The sequence below is a fragment of the Rana temporaria genome, chromosome 5 (assembly GCF_905171775.1).
Source record: "Rana temporaria chromosome 5, aRanTem1.1, whole genome shotgun sequence".
Classification (NCBI taxonomy): Eukaryota; Metazoa; Chordata; class Amphibia; order Anura; family Ranidae; genus Rana; species Rana temporaria.
The window spans coordinates 84,914,774-84,937,021 of record NC_053493.1 but is presented as its reverse complement, the minus strand read 5'-3'; the positions used below and the strand labels follow the sequence as shown (position 1 = coordinate 84,937,021).

At 40.7% G+C, this 22,248-nt stretch overlaps 1 protein-coding gene across 4 annotated transcripts in view; it reads right to left on the bottom strand.

Annotated features, from left to right (window-relative positions):
• RAPGEF5 (Rap guanine nucleotide exchange factor 5) overlaps nt 1-22,248 on the bottom strand; it is a 382,012-nt gene that overhangs the window by 122,921 nt on the left and 236,843 nt on the right. For all 4 annotated transcript variants that reach the window (XM_040352795.1, XM_040352797.1, XM_040352796.1 and 1 more), the window contains one exon: nt 5,172-5,294. In XM_040352795.1, the coding sequence (XP_040208729.1) occupies nt 5,172-5,294 (123 nt within the window). The remainder of the gene's footprint in view (nt 1-5,171; nt 5,295-22,248) is intronic.

Below are 22,248 nucleotides of genomic sequence, written 5' to 3'. Positions count from 1 at the left end.
CCAGGTGATATTCGGACTGTGTGTGGCTTCTGTCGGACGAGCATGCTTGAAAACCAGCAGCCGACCAGCTCCCGATCAGTGCTCCAAGCCAATGGATAACAGCGCTGACCAGACCGCCCCCTGTCAGAACACAATAGCTCAGCAGCGGAGATCACTGTACTAATTAGTACAGCGGCTCAGAACTGAGCTGTCAGTTTTTTTCTGTTCAACCTATTAATGTGTACCAGGCTTAAACCAAGTGAGGAAGAAGATCACAAGAGTAGTACACCTTCTGAGAGGCAGCTGCCTCTTTATGTCAAACTTCAGAAAACAAGTGCAGTTTACTTATAATTTCCTAAAAAAAAACTGATAACAGCTGATTTGTTCTATTAGACCAGAGACATGGCTTCAAATCACAGTGCAACAGAGAAACACTGCCACTGTACTATTAGCCTGTAAACCTGAGGATGCAAATGTTGCATACCACCAAATCATAGTTTTCAAGCAAAGTTTGAACTAAATATATTTTTAAACAAAATATAATAATAATAATAATAATAATAATAATATAACAAAATAGCTGTGTGGACTGAACTACAGAGAACCAGCTCGGAAGGTTTAGACAAACATATCTAGGTCCTTATGCTTGATATCAACCAATGTTCAACGATCTCCTCATTCTTGAAAACACAAGTCTATTTCTAAAGGTGAAAAGGAGAAAGTGGCAAGCTCTACTGAAAAGAGCTGGGCTTTCAGTGTTGTACACTTGGCAGAAACCGTTAACTATACTACCCCTATTTCTGTCCCAGTGTATCCAGACTAATGAGGCATTACAATAATGGCAATTCTGTATGCAGTGTGCTGCTAGAATATCTGCATTGTCTAAACTTCATGGGTGCTGTATTTAGCGTTAAAGTGAAGTTCCACCCAAAAGTGGCACCTTTCGGGGGGAGGGGGGACAGCATACCTGTCTTTCACAGGTATGCTTTCCCCACTTCCGGGTGCCTCAGCCGTGGGTATTGACGTCACGGCTGGGGGCTCACTCCTCCTCCCCCTGTCGCTGGGCCAGTAGAAGAGAGGAACGGAGCCTCGCACATGCACAGTAAGGTTTCTGGCATGAAGCCGAAAGGCTACACTGCCAAGTTCCCTTACTTGCAATGGAGACGGCATGCGCCTGACTGCTGATGGAAACATCAGCTGCGGTGCCGACATCGCTGGACTCCAGGACAGGCAAGTGTCCTATTATTAAAAGTCAGCAGCTGCAGTATGTGCAGCTGCTGGCTTTTAATTTTTGCAGCAATAGAGCACATTTCAGCAATTAATAACATTATACAGTATATTTAAAGCTGTATTAAACCCAAAACCAAAAATGTAATATATTGCCGTTTATTAATCCTTAGATATGGTGGATGCATTCATTTTATTTTTAAGGTCTTTTCCCCTCCCACCTTCCCTTGGTGATATGGTCTCCTGTATTAGAGGGCATACACTCTGGACAGCAGTGATATTTTTAAAACCTACGCACTTTTACATTTAAATCAAACATACATTTTAGCTGATCCCACATTTTACACTCTCATATGTGTTAGACCATAATAATAATAATAATAATAAACAAAACGTGTAGCACTTGCAACAAATATTATACCATAAATTACAGCAAAATATTTATCCACCAGATTTATGAAATCTGTGCAAAAAATGTCCCACATGCATCAGAATATTTCAAATGTGTCACTTTAAATCTTAGCTATTTTGCTACCACAACTGTGTTCACACTTTAATCCACCATGAGTGATGTAAGTGTTTCACTCCCACCAGTTGTGCTCTCACCCAATTAGTTTGACCCACATGAGATGCAAGGACAAAATAAGATCATGTTCCCTTTAACCGTTTTCCATCTGTTTTCCACCCGGCACATATATGGCTCCACCGTTCTAAATGGACATACCCGAATGTCCCTTAGAACAGGTGCTTGTGCGTAGCCCAGAGGCCACGCAGCAGCACGATCCTGTGATGGTTGTGATCTTCTGACACAACCAAACACAGATCGGGATATGGGCACTGTGATTGGCCCTTCCGATCACGTGATGGTCCTGTCAAATCACAGCCTTCACAGTGTAAACAGAAACGCGTGTCTCTGTCTCAGCAATATAGCCTGCACATCCAGCTTTTGTCTGACGATTAATAGGAATCGGCTGCCGAAAGTACCATACTAACGATCCGAAAATTGGCAGATCGTTCGGACGAAATTTTACTTAAAATTTTTGTATCGTGTGTACAGGCCTTAAAGCTTGCCATACATTATACAGTTTTCCGATTCACTTTGCTTTAGATTTACCTTCAACTATGTTGTGCACAGGCCTGTCTGGTTGCATACAAATTGAAAGTGTTTAGGTTTGACCTTGTATTATATAGTTTTGGTAAATCTAAAACAAAAATGTACAAGAAAATTGTATAATTTATGGCCAGACGTAAAGTGTTTTTCACCATCCACGAAATCCAATAAGATTGCAGCGCCAGGTCCCTTCAAAATGTCTCCTTTATGTTTCATGCTCTAACTCAGATCTCCTCCACAACAGTACATACAACAGAGAACACCCCATAGTGTTTCACCTTTTTTCAAAACCTTGATTCACACACAACAGAAAATTACTCGTTTAACTGTGAAAAACCACACTACTATATACAAACAATAAATCGGTAAAACAAGTTGCCTGCATTCAGCTCTGGCAGGCTCCAATAGATATCGAACTTCCTGGGTACTCTGTGTTTGATGACGTCATCCAACTAGCCTTGCTTTTATGTATTTCATCACAGAGTCAGGGACGTTCTCAGGGGGACATGTAGGGGCGGGACTTTCAATTAAGAGCACTGCGCAAATGCGCTGTGATGTCACCAGCAGCAGAAATTGGGGAATATCTCTTAAACAATGCCCGTTTAGAAGATATTTATTGTACCTGCAGGTAAGATTTATTTTACTACCATTACAAAGGATAAGTTCACATTTTGGAGCGTGTTATACACCACTATTTAGGGTGTAATATGTAACATGCTCCAGCACATGTCTTTCTCACCTCCCCTAATCCTCCACCTTGTGACAGTGGGCAGGGGATCTTCTTCATGCACCTGCTGTCACTTTTTAAAAACAGCCTTGTCATTCATTCACAGGAAGTTGTATTCTGTCCAACAAGAATTTTTGTAACTTTAGTTACCACTTTGTTTTCGATATGAAATTTGCATGCAAAAAAATAAATTTAAGTGACACAAATTTTTTGGAAATAACAAACATGTCATACTTACCTCCCCTGTGCAGGGCTTCTCCCCGCAATAGATAACCCCCTCTGGGGGGTTATCCCATGTCATACTCTCGGTGTCCATAGATGGCAATTGTATGACTCGGCCCCGCCCCACAGGTCATTGGATTTGATTGACAGCAGCGGGAGCTAATGGCTGCGCTGCTATCAATCTATCCAATGAACAGCCGAGAAGCAGTGGAGAGAGTGACGCGGGATCGCGCCCTCTGAAATTCGGGGCCAGGTAAGAAAAATGGGGGGGGGGGGGCCGACATTGCAAGGTGTTTTTTTACCTTAATGCATAGGATGCATTAAGGTGAAAAAACACAAAGGTTTACAACCCCTTTAACAACCATTCATCCGATATTCTCATTGTACGTAAGAGGCTTTAGCTTTTAAAGCAACTTTTGTTTTCAAATGTTTACAAAACCACTGCTAAATGCGAACTATTCCACTTAAAATGAACTTACCAGTGTTTAATACGTTAACAAAAAGTCTGCTTTAATCTTTACCATAAAAACAACTTATTTCCCTAATGAGTGTTACTATTTTGCCTCTTACACAACACTGAGGATTCAGGCTGTCAATCACAGCTCAAACTTCAAAGATATCTGAAACCTCTGCCTTTCCTGCCACATTCGTGGGTCAATGCTTTCTTAGTTTGTCAGCAGCTGGGGGTGTAGTCAGAGGCAGTGACAAGAACTTAGCTGCTGTCTTTTGATAAAATGGCAATATCTGCATATCAGTAACAGTGCTGTTTAGCTGCAAGTTTTGAGGAAAAAGTAGTGCATCTGAAAAACTGATAGAATGACTAACAATTAAATGAAAATATTTGTGGAATAAAAACATTTTATAAAACAATAGGTTTTTATAACATGATAATACTATACTTTAATTTAGCTGAATAACTAAGATTACATAGAGGACCTCTTTATACAAAGCCAGGTTTGATGCCTAGTAAATCTCTGCTCTTAATATTACAAACATTTACTTATTTAAAACTATCATACATAACCAGCCACTACCTTTTATTTACTCTCATATTCAGACCCGAGAAGCTTTAATCCATTCCATACAATTAAAGACTGTATGATGACTGTACAAATACCAGTATGATAAATAATTTACATTTTAAGGCAATAATAAATTTGTTACACCCTGGGGTCAGATAACACAAGTAAGCGAAAGGAGAATTCAACCTTCCATCCAATAAAACCAAGAACAGCACTTCAATCAATTTGTGCGCAGAGACAGTTTCTGTACAGTTTAGGTTAATGCACCTTGATCATTACCAGCAACATAAAATAAAAGAAAACGTGAATTTCTCTCATTACCAGTCTCTATGTATTTGCAGTGCTTGCAAAATAATGCAGTATGAGAAACTCACAAAAATGTTTTCCAAAAGCAGATATTTTTTTCTGATGACCTTCCATTTTGACATACTTATATATATATATAAGCATCTATATACAAAGGTTCTTTCATTATGCCTTCAAATAGACACAACTGTGAACCTTGACGGATATTTAGAGGTCTCTCCTAGAATTGGAAATTTATTGTCAGCTTGACATTCTTATACCAATATCTATGCATTTGATTCCCCTCCCCCCCCCCAATCCATATTGGCTGAGATCACTGCATGCAATCTCACTTGTGTTCTGGAGTTTTATTTAAAATACAGGCAACATAGTAGTAGGAGTGACATCACCCCTGTTTCATAATGGCCGAAGTAAGTAGACAAAGCCAATAAAGGGATCGCACAACTGTTGAGACATATATAACCTACAGGGTCAATCAGCCCTCTTTTGTCCATATTTGACAGAATTAATTTTTTTTGGGGGATTTACCTTTTAAGAATAAAGTACACACCATATAAAAGTATTTAAAAGGACTTACTTGTGCTTTCTTGTCAAGTGGCTTTGAAGTCGGTGGCAAGATCTGATTGTCTCTGGACAGCTTCTGTACAAAATCTATGCGTCTGAAGTCTTCTCTCCCTTGTAGTTTGCACATGACCCCAGCCTTCAGAGTAGGAGAGAGAGCAAATAAATACTTAAATCCACAATCCCAGGACATGGCAAGTTTACTTAAGACTCATAATATATTCCTCAGTGATATAACAGAAAACAAGTCCCAGATAAAGTTAAGCCAAGTTGGTGCTCTATAGCTTCGAAACAAAAACCAAAATCACAATCCACTATGTGTGCAACTGATATACACTGACTATTTGCTTGTTCCTCTCCACCTATTTCCTGTTGCATGAGGGAATTGTAACAAGAGGTTGAAAACCCATGGGAAAGACTGGCCAGGAAAAACTACGATTATGGATGAAGTGATTTAGGCTCGTCATTCCTAAAAATAACATTGTAGCACCTCCTTTTCATCTACTTCAGTCCTTGGCCCTGACCACAAAACAAGTTGTCAAGTTTAGCGATTACAGGGAACTGTTGTTGAATGAGCTAAAAGTACAGGATATATTTGCCACACTGGTGTTTGTTTGCAATGCTCTTATGAAAGCTTGGAAACCTGATCCTAAATGAAAGGCTGAGTTCATCTTTAGTAAAAGAAAATAATAAATGCATATGATTTTACAGGGGGAAAACAAATTGCATTTTTTTTTTTTGCACTGCAGCCTACAAAGCATTGAACCTTGGTCAGTGGATCATGGGTGCAATGTCAGACTCCTGCAGACACTGCTGACAGCTCTTTGCCTGTACTTGCATAGGGGCAGACACTGTAGGAAGTGTCAGTGAACTACGAGGGCGCTGATCAATGCCATCGTAGCTCATTGAGAACTGCTGCAGTGGCTGACAGGACTTTTAGTTCATTCATTCACAAATCTTCCTGTGAATACATAGTGTGCGAAAATGTGCCCCGCACAGCGCCACCGAATTTAAAATGTGACTGCAGCTGCAGGAAGAAGAACCCCGGCCTGTTGTCACAGGGAAGGGTGGGTGAGGTGGTGGGTGCTGATTATGTTACATCCTAAATATGGGTGTAACATGGTCAGAAGGTGAACTTAGCCTTTAACCACTTGCGGACAGCACACTGTAGATATACTGCGGCAGGATGGCCGCTCTGCGCCAGATCATGTATCTAGTATGTGATCTGACACTTCCGGGTCTGGGGTGCCCTCCCGCCGTGAAGCAGGGCATTCGATCCATGCCTTCCACTAATACAAGCACCCCCCCCCCCAGTAAGAAAACACTAGCTAGACACACAGTTAACCCTTTGATCGACCCTGATGTTAACACCTTCCCAGCCAGTGTCATTGGTACAGTGACAGTGCATATTTTTGAGCACTGATCACCGTTTTAGTGTCACTGGTCCCCAAAAAGTGTCAGTTAGTGTCCGATTTGTCCACTGCAATATCGCAGTCCCACTATAAGTCGCTGATCGATGCCATTACTAGTAAAAAAAAAAAAAAAAATATCCCATAGTTTGTAGATACAGTACTATAACTTTTGCACAAACCAATCAATATGCGCTTATTAGGATATTTTTTTCTAAAATATGTAGCAGAATACATATTGACCTAAATTGATGAGAACATTTTATTGTTTTCATTTCTTTTATTGGATATGTTTTATAGGCAAAAGTCAAATATATATTTATTTTTTTCAAAATTTTCAGCCTTTTTTTGTTTATAGCGCGAAAAATCTAAATAAAAAAAAAAACAGTCACCTTTCCATTTTCTTTACATATTTCTTTTCATATCTATGTAATGCAAGCAGATCATAGCTAATGGGGGGAGTCGACAGGGTGTTAAACATCAGGGGAAATCAAAGAGTTAACTGTGTGCCTATCCGGTGTTTTACTGTACTATGGGAGGTGCTTTTACTAGGGGAGGAGATGGAATTTTTTTCCATTTGCAGGGACACAAATTCCATCCCTTCCCGACTGTCAGAATGGCGATCTGCCTTGTTTACATAGGCAGGGCAAAGGTCCGTGTCTTTTCATCACGATCGATGGGTGCTGGCAGACATTGAATCCATAGTAACCGAGGATTGGCTCCTGCTGTGTGTAATCACAGCAGGAGCGAGCCGGGGGCGGCATGCATGCGCACCCCCTACCCAGTAGTATTGGATCACACACATATATATATATATATATATATATATATATATATATATATATATATATATATATATATATGGAATCAGCACACAGGTGCCACCCTGTAGCAGTAAAACTGCTATAGGGTGGACAGGAAGTGGTTAAAGAGGAATTAAACCATGGGAGCAGTGTTAAAAAAGAGTGGGCAGAGGGATGATTAGTTGCCAGTATTACCTGTGGTTTCACTGCAGCTGATTTTTCCCCATTACTGGCATACCAAACCTTGTTCTGCACTATGTCTCTATCATGGTGTAGGCAGGACTTTCTTTCCTCATGTCAAAGCCACCAACATGGCGAACAGTGAACAGCATAATAAATGTCACTCCAAATATTCTGAGACTAGCAATGTACAGGCCTTTGCTCTCACACTGCAGATGCACAGCTATGAGGCAGTATACAGAGGAGTGCCTAGGCACACTCACATGCCAGGAAGTGCACTGCTATATATCAGGAGGAATTCCAGACAAAAGGCAATTTCTTCTGTGGTATTGATTAGCCACAATTAACATTTCCTAATGTTCCCTATATCACAGCAGATCTTATTTTTTTTAGTTCATCTCCACTTGAAGATATAGAAAGCTCCCCAACACTGTCCTATGTTAATACGTTTTCCTAAATTAACTATGAACATTTCCTATTTTAATGTGCCTTAGCAATGCTAAAACAGTTTGTGTTCACTCAACAGCAACATCTCTGCTCATCTCTATAACATAAAGGTGAGAAATTCTGTGGTACAGCACTGGAGAATCCAGGTACAGGTGACAACACTGGTATGTCAGTGTGGCCAAGACAGTCAGCTCACTATGGAAAAACTAGGATATTATTATTATTATAATAAAGGATTTATATAGCGCCAACTGTTTGCACAGCGCTTAACAAAATGAAGGCAGACATTACAGTTACATTACAATTTGGTACAAGAGGAATCAGAGGGCCCTGCTGGCTAGAGCTTACAATCTAGGAGGGAGGGTCAATTGATACAAAAAGGTAATAACTGTGGGGGATGAGCTGATGGAGAAAGTAAAACAGTGTATTGGTTAGAAGCAGCACTAGTTTCTTTAAAGAGAAGGGTTTTCAGGGATTGTTTAAAGATGGATAGATTGGGGGACAGTAAGACAGATTGGGGTAGGAAGTTCCAAAGGATGGAAGAAGCTCTGGAGAAATCCTGTAGGCGAGCATGGGAGGAGGTGACAAGGGAACTAGAGAGTAGGAGGTCTTGGGAGGACCGAAGAGAGCTGCTTGGTAGGTATTTTGAGACTAGGTAAGTGATGTAGCTGGGGGCTTAGTACTTTGAATTTTATTCACTGGGTGAGTGGAAGCCAGTGCAGGGATTGGCAGAGAGGGGTGGAGGACACTGAATGGTTGGTAAGGTGGATGAGTCTTGCAGCAACATTCATTATGGACTGAAGGGGGGATAGTGTATGTAAAGGTAATCCAATGAGGAGTGAGTTGCAGTTGTCGGGGCAAGAGATAACCAGGGAGTGAATTAGAAGCTTGGAGGTGTCATTGGTTAAAAAGGGGTGTATTCTAGAGAGGTTAAAGAGGCTAAGGTGGCATGACATCCAGGCTGATATGTCCGTTAACAAATCAGTGATGTGTGAGGAGACTGATGGGGTGAGCTGAGGGGTAGAGAGATAGATTTGGGTGTCATTGGCAAATAAATAGTAGTGGAAGCCATGGGAGGCTATCAGCTGACCCAGGGAGGAAGTGTAGATCAAGAATAATTGAGGTTCAAGGACAGAACCTTGGGGGACCTCAATGGTAAGAGGTGTTGGAGAGGAGGAAGTAGAGTTGTAAATGACACTGAAGGTGCGATGGACTATATCAGTGGACTATTTGAAGCATTTTAAAGACCTGTGTTAAAAAGCTTTTCATGCACTTGTCAATGACATTTGATATTGCTATCCATCTTTTGGACATTATGGGGTCGATTTTATAAATCTGTAAAAAAGACGACAAGTACATAATTGGCACTCTAGGCATAGAGACCAGTCAGACCATTTTGTTTCATGTTTCATCAAATGACAAATAAAACCTTATAGATTGCTATTGGCAACAGCTTTACTTCTGTGCATATTATTACAATTGTAATAAAGGCAAGCAGGTGTGGTTGTCTTAATTTATGGCAGAGATTCTGTTCTGTCTTTCAAGCATAGCAGAAGTTAGCACTGCCCTGACATTTAATCAGATGGCTTCTTCTCAGTGCTTAGCTCCCAGCCCCTTGTGATTTCTCTTTGGCTAATTGAGAAAGCACTTGTCAGTACAGGCACATCTAAACATCATGGAAAAAAGGTATGAGTTTTATGTTTTCTTCCCTTTTCTTTACCACTGTGGCCACTTACTGCTTGTGTGTCAAAAAAATCATTACATTTTTAAATAGTTAATTAAACCATCAGTAAGCCATGCTATCCAATTAGAGTACAAATAAAAAGTACAGTTGTCTAATAACAAATAAAAGTTATGTTTTAGGAATGCTGATGGGCAGACATTCAGATTATAAATATATATTATACTCATTATGCTAAATATCAAAATATGGATAGAAGACAAAATGTTACTAAGATAGGAAGTCATTATGATGTTTGAATTGTTCTGAAATTCTCATGAACCAGCACTTCCCTGTAACAAAAAGGCAATATGTTGAGAAAGAAGTTAGGAAACCATTTTCATACATACAATGGCTTATCAAAACATGATCTATACAATAATGTGTACACACCATGTGAACAATTTCCTGAAATTTCACTTCTGAATTACTAATTTCCCCAAATTTTCCTTAAAAGGAAAGTCTAACCAAAAATCGATGGGCCGGATTAAAAAAATTTGTGCGGGCGTAGCGTATCTCAGATACGCTACACCGCCGTAACATAGTGAGGCAGGTTCTGTATTCAAAAATAACCTGTGCCCTAAGTTAAGGCGGCGTAGCGTATGTGGTCCGGCGTAAGCCCGCGTAGTACAAATTATCCAGGCAGTGGGCGTGTTTTGTATGGTAATGAAGGCTGACTCCAAGTAAATTACGTTTTTGACTAACGGCGCATGCGCCGTCCGTGAACGTATCCCAGTGCGCATGCTCCAAATTACGCTGCAAATAGTCAATGCTTTCGACGTGAACGTAACTTACGAACAGCCCTATTCGCGAACGACTTATGCAAACAATGTAATTGACGGAAAATTTGACGCTGGCCCGACGTCCATACTTAACATAGGATACGCCTCATATAGCAGGGGTAACTTTACTCCGGAAAAAGCCTTACGTAAACGACGTAAAAAAATGCGCCGCGTGGACGTACGTTTCTGAATCGGCGTATCTACCTAATTTGCATATTCCTCTCGTAAATCGACGGAAGCGCCACCTAGCGGCCAGCGTAAATATGCAACTAAGATACGACGGCATAAGAGACTTACGCCAGTCGGATCTTAGCAAAATTCTGGCGAATCTTGGTTTCTGAATACAGAAAAAAGATACGCCGGAGCATCCTAGAAGTTAGGCGGTGTATCAATAGATACGCCAGCGTAACTTCTTTCTGAATCTGGCCCGATATCTTGGTTAGCGGTAGACAGCGGAGATTTTGTTCAAGTAAATCCTAAAGCTGACATTGCTGTTATCATGATGCCTCGTACACACGATCGCAATTTCCGACAAGAAAATCGTGTTTTTTTTTCAGCAGGAAAACGACTGAAATTTGTCTTGCATACACACGGTCACACTAATCTTGGATGAAATTCCGACTGTCAGGAACGTGGTGACGTACAACAGGTACGACGAGCCAAGATCAATAAAGTTCAATAGGCAGTTTGGCTCTTCTGCTTGATTCTGAGCATGCACAGGTTTTTTTGTGTCGTGATTGCATACAGACGATCGCGATTCCCGATAGGAATTTTTCTTGTCATGAAAATTCAGATCCTGCTCTCAATCTTTTCTTGGCAGGAATTCTCACAGAAAAAGTGCGATGGAGCATTCACACGGTCAGAATTTGCGACAAAAAGCTCACATCGCACTTTTCTCTTCGGGAATCTTGATGGCGTGTACAAGGCATCCCCCTCACTTCTGAAGATTTTCTTTAGCATGATAACTCTGATTTCATGCCATGTCTGGGCCAAGTGGGAGAGTTAAGAAGCCTTGGTACATATTACAGGCCAATAACTCCCCACTAAAGTTTGTACCATATACTGCAACCAACTGAATCCCAGTCCTCTCACACCAGCTCCTATAAGAAACTGAGCATTTTCCATGAAGGTTATGAGAAAACATCAAAATCTGGAGTAGTATTGTCTTAACCACTTGAGAGCCGCCCTATAGACGAAAGACGTCTACAGTGTGGCTCTCAACTGCCGGGTGGACGTCCCTGGACGTCTTCCTGTTTACATACCCCCCCCCAATGCGCCGCCAAGGGACGCGCGGCGGGGAAAAGCTGTGCCCGCCTTGTCACGTGGTGCCGATGTGCGTACCTGGCAGCCACGATGTCCGCCAGGTACTCACGATCGGCAGTTAGAGAGGCAGGACGTCGAGCTCTGTGTGTAAACACAGAGCTCCACGTCCTGGCAGGGAGAGAGGAGACCGATGCTGTGTCCCTTGTACATAGGGACACAGATCGGTCACCTCCTCCCAGGGAACACATTTAACCCCTTGATCACCCCCTAGTGTTAACCCCTTCCCGGCCAGTCACATTTATAAAGTAATCAGTGCATATTTATCGCACTGTTCGTTGTATAAATGTGAATGGTCCCAAAATAGTGTCAAAAGTGTCCGATATGTCCGCCGCAATATCGCAGGCCTGACAAAAATCGCAGATCGCCGCCATTTCTAGTAAAAAAAATAATAAAAATGTCATAAATCTATCCCCTATTTTGTAGGCGCTATAACTTTTGCACAAACCAATCAATATACACTTATTGCGATTTTGTTTACAAAAAATATGTAGAAGAATACTTAAACTAAGAAAAAATATATATATAAAAAAAAAGGGATATTATTATAGCAAATAGTAAAAAAATTGTGTCTTTTTTTGTTTATAGCGCAAAAAATAAAAACTGCAGAGGTGATCAAATACCACCAAAAGAAAGCTCTATTTGTGGGTAAAAAAGTGATAAAAATATCATTTGGGTACAGTGTTGTATGACAGCGCAATTGTCATTCAAAGTGCGTCAGCGCTGAAAGCTGAAAATTGGTCTGGGCAGTAAGGGGGTTTAAGTGCCCAGTAAGGAAGTGGTTAAAGAATATGTAAACCCAACGTTTGATATTCCTGATATGTGCCCGTTGTACCGTGTACTTGTATAAAAAAAAGTATCCTGTTCTGTTTGCATTGCTTCCTTTGTGTGAAATCCCTGATGTTCCTGCTAGTCACTCTATTTTCTGAATAAAAAACTGACCATAATAGGTATGCGAGCACAGCATGGTCCGTTCTCTAGCTGTGCTGTGGCACTCAGCCTGTTCTCCTCCAATAATCACACTTGCTGCCCCCGCACAGCCATCCACTGGATAGCTCAGTGTACTGTTGCTTCTCCTCCCCCAGCTCTTATGCAGCTAAGAACAGAGGCCATGTGATCACCTTTTAAAAAAAGGGGAAACAAGGTATTATATATAATGTTATAAAATATATATATATATATATATATATATATATATATATATATATATATATATATATATATATATATATATATATATATATATATATATATATATATATATATATATATATATATATATAAATGTTTTGCCTTTCATTTCTATTTTAAACTGAATAGGCTGATGGGTTGTGTTACAAGGCAAAGGTTTACATATACTTGTAAAACTGTGAAACAGTGTCTGTCATAACAACAGGGCCTGCCTCTTCACGAAGCAGGGGATACCACAATAAGCACAAAGCATGCTTGGCTAGTCTTTTACTCCCATCTTCCTAATCTCTACACTGATTCCAATTAGTTTTGTTTAGATTGTTTGGGCTCCACTTGGGCATGTATCACTGTCATATAGAAAATAAATATATGCCATAGTTTATCAAATAACTGTAAGATTTAAAAATCATGTTACACACTGATCTGTATATTTGGTTATTCACTGCTGATAGTGTTTGAACTTGGGAGATTTCACTTTTCTTCATGTCCTGGAAAAAAAGTGAGATTAAATCTCTCCAAAGTGGGGGGGGGGGAGGGGGGACCTCACTACTGATAGCTGTTCTCACCAGAACAGGTACCCCAACTGTAAGATTTCTCTCAACAATTCTGATGTCAACTTAAAATGTTAGACTTTCACACTATTTCCTATGGTCAGTGGTCCGAACATTATACAAAACTGGGAAGCTACACCTTTAGTTTTTAAACAGATAACATTTTTATATTTTACATGACAAAAAACGATCTTGCGCACGCGCAGTGTGGTGCAAACTTGGTCAGCTTGCCATGCCAAACTGACCAGGATTTTCCATTGAGGCCAATGTTTAATGTTACTGGAGTCACACCATGCCAAGCTGACCAATAATTTCCGTAGAAGCCAATGTTAAATATTACGGGAGCAGTGCCATGCCAAGCTGGCCAAGATCTCCCAGGAGCCAATGCAAAACCAGAAATGATGTCCAGGGTTGCTAAAGGAAGAAGTGAAATTAGATATAGACTTATATCAGGTAAGTGAACAGAAAAAAATAAAAATAAATTGACAATTCATTTTAAGGATGCACATTAGTGCTGCATGGCGAGGAGTAAAAAATGTGGGTGGAACTCCGCTTTAACATTTGCTTATGTGCTCTAGACCAGTGGAGATGTAAAAAATTAGAGAAAAATCACCTTGTCAAAAACATCTGCATGTTGGCACTAGACTAGATAACCAAAGGCCCTTTGAAAACGTCATTTGTGACGAAACTGGTCAGGGAGCGGTGCTACGTACCGACGTCCCCACAGGCGTACGTTTTTTTCTTTTAGCTTTGCCGGCTGTTTTTAAATATTTTTTTCTTGTCTTCTGTATCGTTTTTCTGTTTTCTGCCATAAACGATTCAGTCCTTTTTAAGAGGTAACGCACTATTGCTGTTCCTTATTTATTAATTTTTACACCACTCACGGATTCGCCTGCCCTGGAGAGAGTGTTACTTTTTTACTTCCACTGGTAATCCTGGAAACGGAGATGAGGAGATCAGGAGTCCAGTGATCTTGACATCTTGGCTGACTACTCAAACCCTGCAGAGGTATACCTGTAAAGCTCCTATGACCTTGCTACTTGAGGTCCAACATATCTCGTAAGGGTCCCTCTTTTACCTGTGTGTGGTGCACGAGGAAGAATCCATTGTGGTGGTGGTGGACAGCTGCTCAACTCACTGCATTCTTCACCCTTATCCTGCTTTCCTTGTGGGACTGGATTATTCTCCTTTGGACACTGTGGATTTTGTTTTCTCACTTGCCGTTTTCCACATTTACTTGAATTATGGGTGTTTGATTAACACATGGACATTTGTTATGTCAGTAGATGTTTTGAGATATTATATATCACTGCCTTTTGTGCACTTTTTGTTGGTTCATGTACACCATTGAATGGTGAACTTTTTCACTACTAGCATCAATTTTTTCACTCCAATTATTTGGATATATATATCTTTTATATTTTATATATTGCGACTATATTATTCTTACAGACTAGATAACCAGCATCAGAAAGCTACTGACTTGTTACACAATGAAATGTAAGGGATTAAGGTGTACTCTTGAATTATTCAGAAGGAACAGTGTAGCTTGCGTGTTATAATCATGGCTTTGCAACCTTGTTAGAGCACACTTCAGTTACCGTATATAACAGAGTTTATGCAGCAAGAGCCAACAAGCACATTTAAATTGGTTTCTGTAAAACAGTTCAAAATAATGCAAATAAATTGATAATTCTGTTACATACTTATATTAGAAAGGAATATCCTACAAACATCGTAATTCATGTCCAGTAATCTCACAAGAGAATAAGGGAATATCACTTTTAAATCCTCTGCACTGAAAATGGCAGCTAACACAGAACAAACTGTACAGTAAAGCTACATAACAAATATCTTAGCATCTACTTGAATATGATATACATACTAGGGGAGATTTATTAAAACTGGGGAACTCAGAATCTGGTGTAGCTGTGCATGGTAACCAATCAGCTTCTAACTTCAACTTGCTCAATAAAGCGGATCTTCAGTCATTTTTTCAACTTTCAATCTATTAAATCTTCTGCCCTTGTTGTTTTAACTTGATAGTAAAACATTTTTTTTCTGCCAGTAAATTCCTTATAAAGCCCACTTCCTGTCTGGTAGGTGTGCCTCTGTGTGTCTGTGTAAATCCAGGAAGTGAATAGGCAGTTAAAATGGATGCAGACAGACTTGGTGGAGGGAGATTTCTGCAGCATATTTGGCAAGTACAGAATCACAGTATATAAAAAATATTATGCAAAGTGGTTGGAGGGGAGGTTTAGAATGGCAAAGATGTTTTTGTTACAAATTATGTGAGCAGACTGCAGTTCCTCTCTAACCACTTGCTTCCTGCCGGACAACTATATACGTCTTGTCTTTGAAGAGGAACACTGTTATGGTAGCAGCTAGCTACCATTACCCTGGTATCCTCTTCAAGAGCCGGCGGTTCTCTTTCAGATAAAAGTGGTTTCTGCGGCAGATTCGCCGCAAGATCACTTTTATCTGAGGTAGGAGAGGAGCCCCCCTCCCGCCGCGCTCCGGTGACTTGTCTGACATGGAGACGAGTGAGGAGTCCCTAGCCCCCCCCCAGGCTGTCCCTAGCCTGACATGGAGATGAGTGAGGGGAAGATGGCCCCCACCCATCTCAAAGTCATTGCAGGGCAGAAGCGACGTCAAAACGTCATTTCCGCCCATAGCTCTTAAAGAGCAATTGTATTTTTTTTCAAATAATTTTTTTTTTTTATTGCATTTTAGTGTAAATATGAGATCTGAGGTCTTTCTGACCCCAGATCTCATATTTAAGAGGACCTGTCATGCTTGTTTCTATTACAAGGGATGTTTACATTCCTTGTAATAGGAATAAAGGTGACACAATTTCTTTTTTTAAAGAGCAGTAAAAAAATAAAAGGTAAAATAAATAAGTTTTTTTTTTTTTAAAACATGCCCCATCCTGCCGAGCTCGCGTGCAGAAGTGAACGCATACGTGAGTAGCGCCACATATGAAAGCGGTGTTCAAACCACACATGTGAGGTATCGTCGTGATCGGTAGCCCTAAACCTCCTCTGTAACTCAAAACATGCAACCTGTAGAATTTTTTAAACATCGCCTATGGAGATTTTAAAGGGTAAAAGTTTGTCACCATTCCACGAGCGGGTGCAATTTACTCGGCTTAACATTATCTTTCACAGTATAAAAAAACTGGGCTCACTGGTCCCCTGTGTTCTGGGAGCCATGTGTTTCCCAGAGCTCAAGGGGGGGGGGAGTGATGCACTACCCGTAGGTCCCTGCAGAGTGTGTTCCCGGAATTGGGTGCAAATATCTTAGGTATCTGCACCCTCCTCCCCCCTGAAAGGTGCCAAATGTGACACCAGAGAGGGGAGGGTTCCGATTAGCGGAAGTTCCACTTTAGGGTGGTGCTCCGCTTTAAAAGAGGAATATATATTTTTACATAGAGGTTGTCCAGGGAAATTAGAAAAAGTGTGAAAGTGGTGGCTGGAAATCCGGGACTAAAAGATGGATCGGGAGTAGATGGCTAGATTATCATAATAACAATAGTAGATTATTGAGGAAAGGGCTTTGGGTCGGGGGGGTTCTTGCGTTTGGTTTAGTTTGATTAATTTTAAAATGTATGACTACTATAATTATAATATGTACATAGGATGTTTGTGTGTTCTGTATTGTTTGAATATAAAACTAATAAAAGAGGATGGATCTGGTTTAAAAAAAAAAAAAAAAAAAGATTCAGTGACAAAATGTTTATACATCTTTTATTGTACATTATATTGCATAGCAAACACACATCTTTTTAGGGTAGTCAGTGATGCTTTGTCTTAAGGCAGTACAAATAAGTGGCATTAAAAACTAAAATATTATTATGTATTTTTATAAAGAGGGTGCAAAGAGACTGGTTTTAATAATTATACTTCCCAAGGATGATCAATGCAGAGTTGCTAATTTATGGAGAACTGCTTCAGAAAACATTTACCCAGGAAAATGACTGTAATTGATCAATTGTTTGAAATCAATAGTACTACCATCTAAAGCAGGCTGAACACACATCAGCCTAGATCAGGAGGCGCAGGCTGTTATTGGGCTGAATGGGAGGAAAATTCTTCCAATCTATATCAGCACTAATAAAGTCTAGCGCTTGTATCCAAAGATATTTCCTGCACTCAAGCTGGGGCAGTTAAGGAAATGTGGAGTAACCCTGTAGGTTTAAATAATAATGTAATTGCTTGGCGTTTTAATGTTTAAACAATAAAAATGTAAAAAAAAAAAAAAACATTTTTATATACATGGTTTTGTGTTATATGTGGTGCCTTAGAAGTGACACACACCCATTATATTTTTTTCTGGGTTTAATAATAAGGCCACTTAGAATAACACTGCTGATAAATGAGTCTTATGTGACAGCTTTTGAGATGGAGATATTCCCATGAACACAGGCCAGAAAAGATTTTTTTTTTTAATGGCATACTTTGCTCCTGTCAAGAACCACATGAACAGACCAGAAAACCGAAAAAACATACCCCGGAAAGGTTATCAGTCAAGCATCAACTCCTGCAATTTTTGGAGGATCAGATTGTTATAATATGTCTAAGGCTCGATTCACATCTATGCGTGTTGCTTTTGAGCGTTTATGCTGTGATTTTTGCGGTGCTTGCCGTGTTTTTGGACACACGTTTTTACAGCGATTTGCGTTTTTTTTTTACATTGTATCTAGATGGTTGCTAAGGAGGGGGGCGGGAAGCCGACTGCCGCGTCCTCAACAACCGATGAGTCATCAGCTGTCAGTGGGCTTCCGTTGAATGTAAAAAAAAAAATTGTCAAATACCAGGCCCTTGGGTTTAGTATGGATTTGGAGGGGACCACTGCACACCAAATGAAAAAAAAATGGTGTGGGGGCCCCCCAAAAATCCATACCAGACCGTTATCCGCGCATGCAGCCTGGCAGGTCAGGAAAGGGAGGGGACGAGCGAGCGCCCTCCCTCCTGAACCATACCAGGCCGCATGCCCTCAACATGGGGGGATGGGTGCTTTGGGGCAGGGGGGCTTTGCGCCCCCCACCCCAAAGCATCTTGCCCCCATGTTGTTGATGGGGACAAGGGCCTCTTCCCGACAACCCTTGCTCGGTGGTTGTCGGGGTCTGCAGGCAGGGGGCTTAAAAGAATCTGGAAGCCCCCTTTGACAAGGGGGCCCCAGATCCCAACCCCCACTATGTGAATGAGTATGGGGTACATTGTACCCCTACCCATTCAGAAAAAAAGTAGTGTAGTGTTAAAAACAACAGTAGACAGTTTTTGGCAAGTCTCTTATTAATATCTTCTTCTTCTCCTAATGATGGGGGTGTGGCAAACGGATTATGTCACACTGAGGCCACGCCCCCTTGTGGCATCACGGACCCATCATGGCCCGGGCGGTGACGTCTCAAGGGGGCGTCATGCTCGGATAAGGGTCTGGTATGGATTTGGGGGGACCCCTACGCCATTTTTTTTATTTGGTGTGGGGGGTCCCCTCCAAACCCATACTAGACCCAATGGCCTGATATGGACCTGGGAAGGGACCCCACAATTTTTTTTTTCCACATTTTTTTCCCGGCAATTCTTTTTTTTACATTTAGCGGGAAGTGAGCTGACAGCTGATAACTCATTGGTTTTTAAGGATGCTGCGGCTGGCTTCCTGGCCCCCTCCTTAGCAACCAGCTACATACAGTGTAAAACAAAGAAATAAAAAAAACCTGCAAAACGCAAATCGTGTCAAATTCTCTGCAAAATTGCAGTAAAAACGCGGTACTTGCATTTTGGATGCGGGTCCACTGAATTCTATTACATTCCAAAAATGCAGAGGCACAAAAATGCATTGATGTGAACATGTTCCATAGGAACCCATGTTAAAAAATTTCCCTGCATTTCTGCAAAATGCATCAAAAAACACATTCGTGTGAATCGAGCCTAAGAGGTACTCACTGAACCTGCTTAACAAAGATATGTGCAAGAAAAAATGCTCTTGGGTAACTTGGTAATTTTGGCTTCCAGCCTAGTTTTTCCTGGTAGATGATGCCCATCTATAAACATGCCTCTTTGTTTGTACAATATTCAGTATGTATGCATGTATTTCCAACTGCATGTCATGGCGGGATTAAGTGGTAACTGGTTAATACTATCTAAATGCAATCAGGATCAGTAATTAACATTGATTAATCCGGATAATCATTGTTGATTTTAAAAGGATCAAAGGTTGGTTAAACCTTTGCAGATACCAGAGGCTGGCACAAGGGATTCAGCACATAAGGATTAACATATTAGGGCAATTATTATATATTTGTTAATAGTGGCACTAGATTTTCACAGACATTGGAAGTTAGTGTTACACATTTAACCTCCCTGGCGGTATGATTCTTTCAGAAAAAACATGCTGAAAGCGGTACCATTATTTGCAAGGAAATTTGGCGTTTTATATTGTAGGCCTGTAATTTTTAGAAATAACTCACTTAAATCTGACCAAACAAGATTCTAATAGGCATCCCGGGTATGACATTTTTTTAAAAACAAAATTATAAATTATAATATAATAAATAACTATAAATAATTATAACAAATAATAATATAATTATAATAAAAATTATTCAATAATGTAATCAAATCAAAATCACTGAAATTTGCTCAGTTGCAGAATTGTCGTTGTCATTTTTTTTTTTTTATGACGAATTTCCCCACAAATCGCTATCGCACAATTCTGCAAGTGATTATAATTTATTATCGCTGTTTTCTAGCTGATCTAAAACTATTTTTGACATAAAGGGACACTTTTGGTTGCTATGGACAATCTACAGTTTGCAGGGAGAAAAAAAGGTTTTTATTATATAAAATGACATGCAGGACACTGGGCAGACCACTAGAGACAAGGGGGGTGTATTTTTTTTTTACATACAGTACTGTAATCTATAAGATTACAGTATACTGTATGTAATGTGTTTGTTTACTTTTTTGAATTTGGCGCCGTTCTCCGTCCCCGTGCGTCGTAACCTCGCAGGGAACGGAGATCGGCAGCACAGGAGGACACTGTGTGAATCGAGCGAGGTCCCGCTCGCTCACACAGCGCGGTGGCATCGCTGGATCCAGGAACAAGGTAAGTAAACACTCCCTGTACATCCAGCGAGGCAAGCCCGAGTCTGACTCGGGGTTACCGATTTTAGCCCAAAAATCTCACCCCGAGTCAGACTCGGGAACACCGCTCAGGAGGTTAACACCACAAGAGACCTACATTCATTTCTAGATATCAAATATTGGCAGTATCTTTAATGTCACCTACAGTAAGAACATGGAGTTCAGTTCAGTAAACATCAAACTTTAGCCACATATTCCTAATACACCTTGGACAATACATTTTCATAAGTGGGCCCTGCTCTAATGTGATGAACACCTTTTCTACTGGGGAAATGTTAAAAATGTTCACAAACATGGTATAATCTGCATTTTTTTAATAAAAGTTACTTTACCCACTTCCCGCCCGTCATATAACAGAATGACGTGTGCAAAGTGGTTACGTTATCCTGACTGGACGTCATATGTCGTCCAGCATGATTAGCAGCGATCGCGCTTCCACGGGGGCACGCAGCACGACAATCGGTGGTGGGGTGTGTCAGTCTGTATAGGCTGTTTACCAGGTAATCAGCTGTGACTAATCACAGTGTGTAACCAGGAAGTGCTGGTAAACGGCTTCCGTCGGGACGCGCTGACAAGAGAGCCGATCTGCGGCTCTCCTGTCAGAGGGGGGGTCTGCCCTGATAATCAGCACATTGATTATCAGCTCAGCCCCCTTCAGAGGTACACACATCTGCCAGTCACTGCCCATCAGCTGCGAGTCAGTGCCCAAGGTGCCAGTCAGTGCCCATTAGAAACGCCTGTCACTGCACTTCACAGATGCCAATCAGTGCCCATCAGTAATGACTGTCAGTACCTCATCATCAGTGCTGTCCATCAGTGCTGCCTGTCAGTGCTGCCTATTAGTGCCCATCAGTGCCGCGTATCAGTGCCGCCTGATGGGACCCATCAGTGCTGCATATCAGTAATGCCTATCAGTGCCCATCAATTCTACATATTAGTTCCTCCTCAGTGCCACCTAATCAGTGCCAACTCATCAGTGTCCAGCAGTGCCGTCTCATCAGTGCCCGTCAATGAAGGAGAAAACAAAATTTTATAACAGAAACAAAGAAAAACATATTTTTTCACAAATTTTGGTATTTTTTAGTTTGTTTAGCAAAAAAAAAAAAACCCAAGTGGTGATCAATTACCATAAAACAGCTCTATTTGTGGGAAGAAAATTATAAAAAAATTTGTTTGAATACAAGAAAATAAGAGCTCTGAACCCAGACGTGGTGTAACACACTGCTTTCAGTTTAATTAGTTACAGAGGAGATTGGGGGTGTTCTCTGAGCTCCACCTACTCTAAATGTTGAGGTATTTTACTGCTGTCCCTGGAAGAGTGGCAGCCATGAGCTTTATTTAACCTCTTGAATCCCAGGATGTTTATAAATGTACCATTTTAGATGGGGAGTTAAGGACTGTAAAAGGCATTTAAAAAAAAGAGAGAAACTAAGTAAAAAGTAACCTGTAAGAAGGCAGAGCTATTGCCGCAGCAAAACACTGTACAATCAATACATCTGAGCCTAAGCTGCTTCCTACCAGTACGTTCACGTTTTCCAATAAATG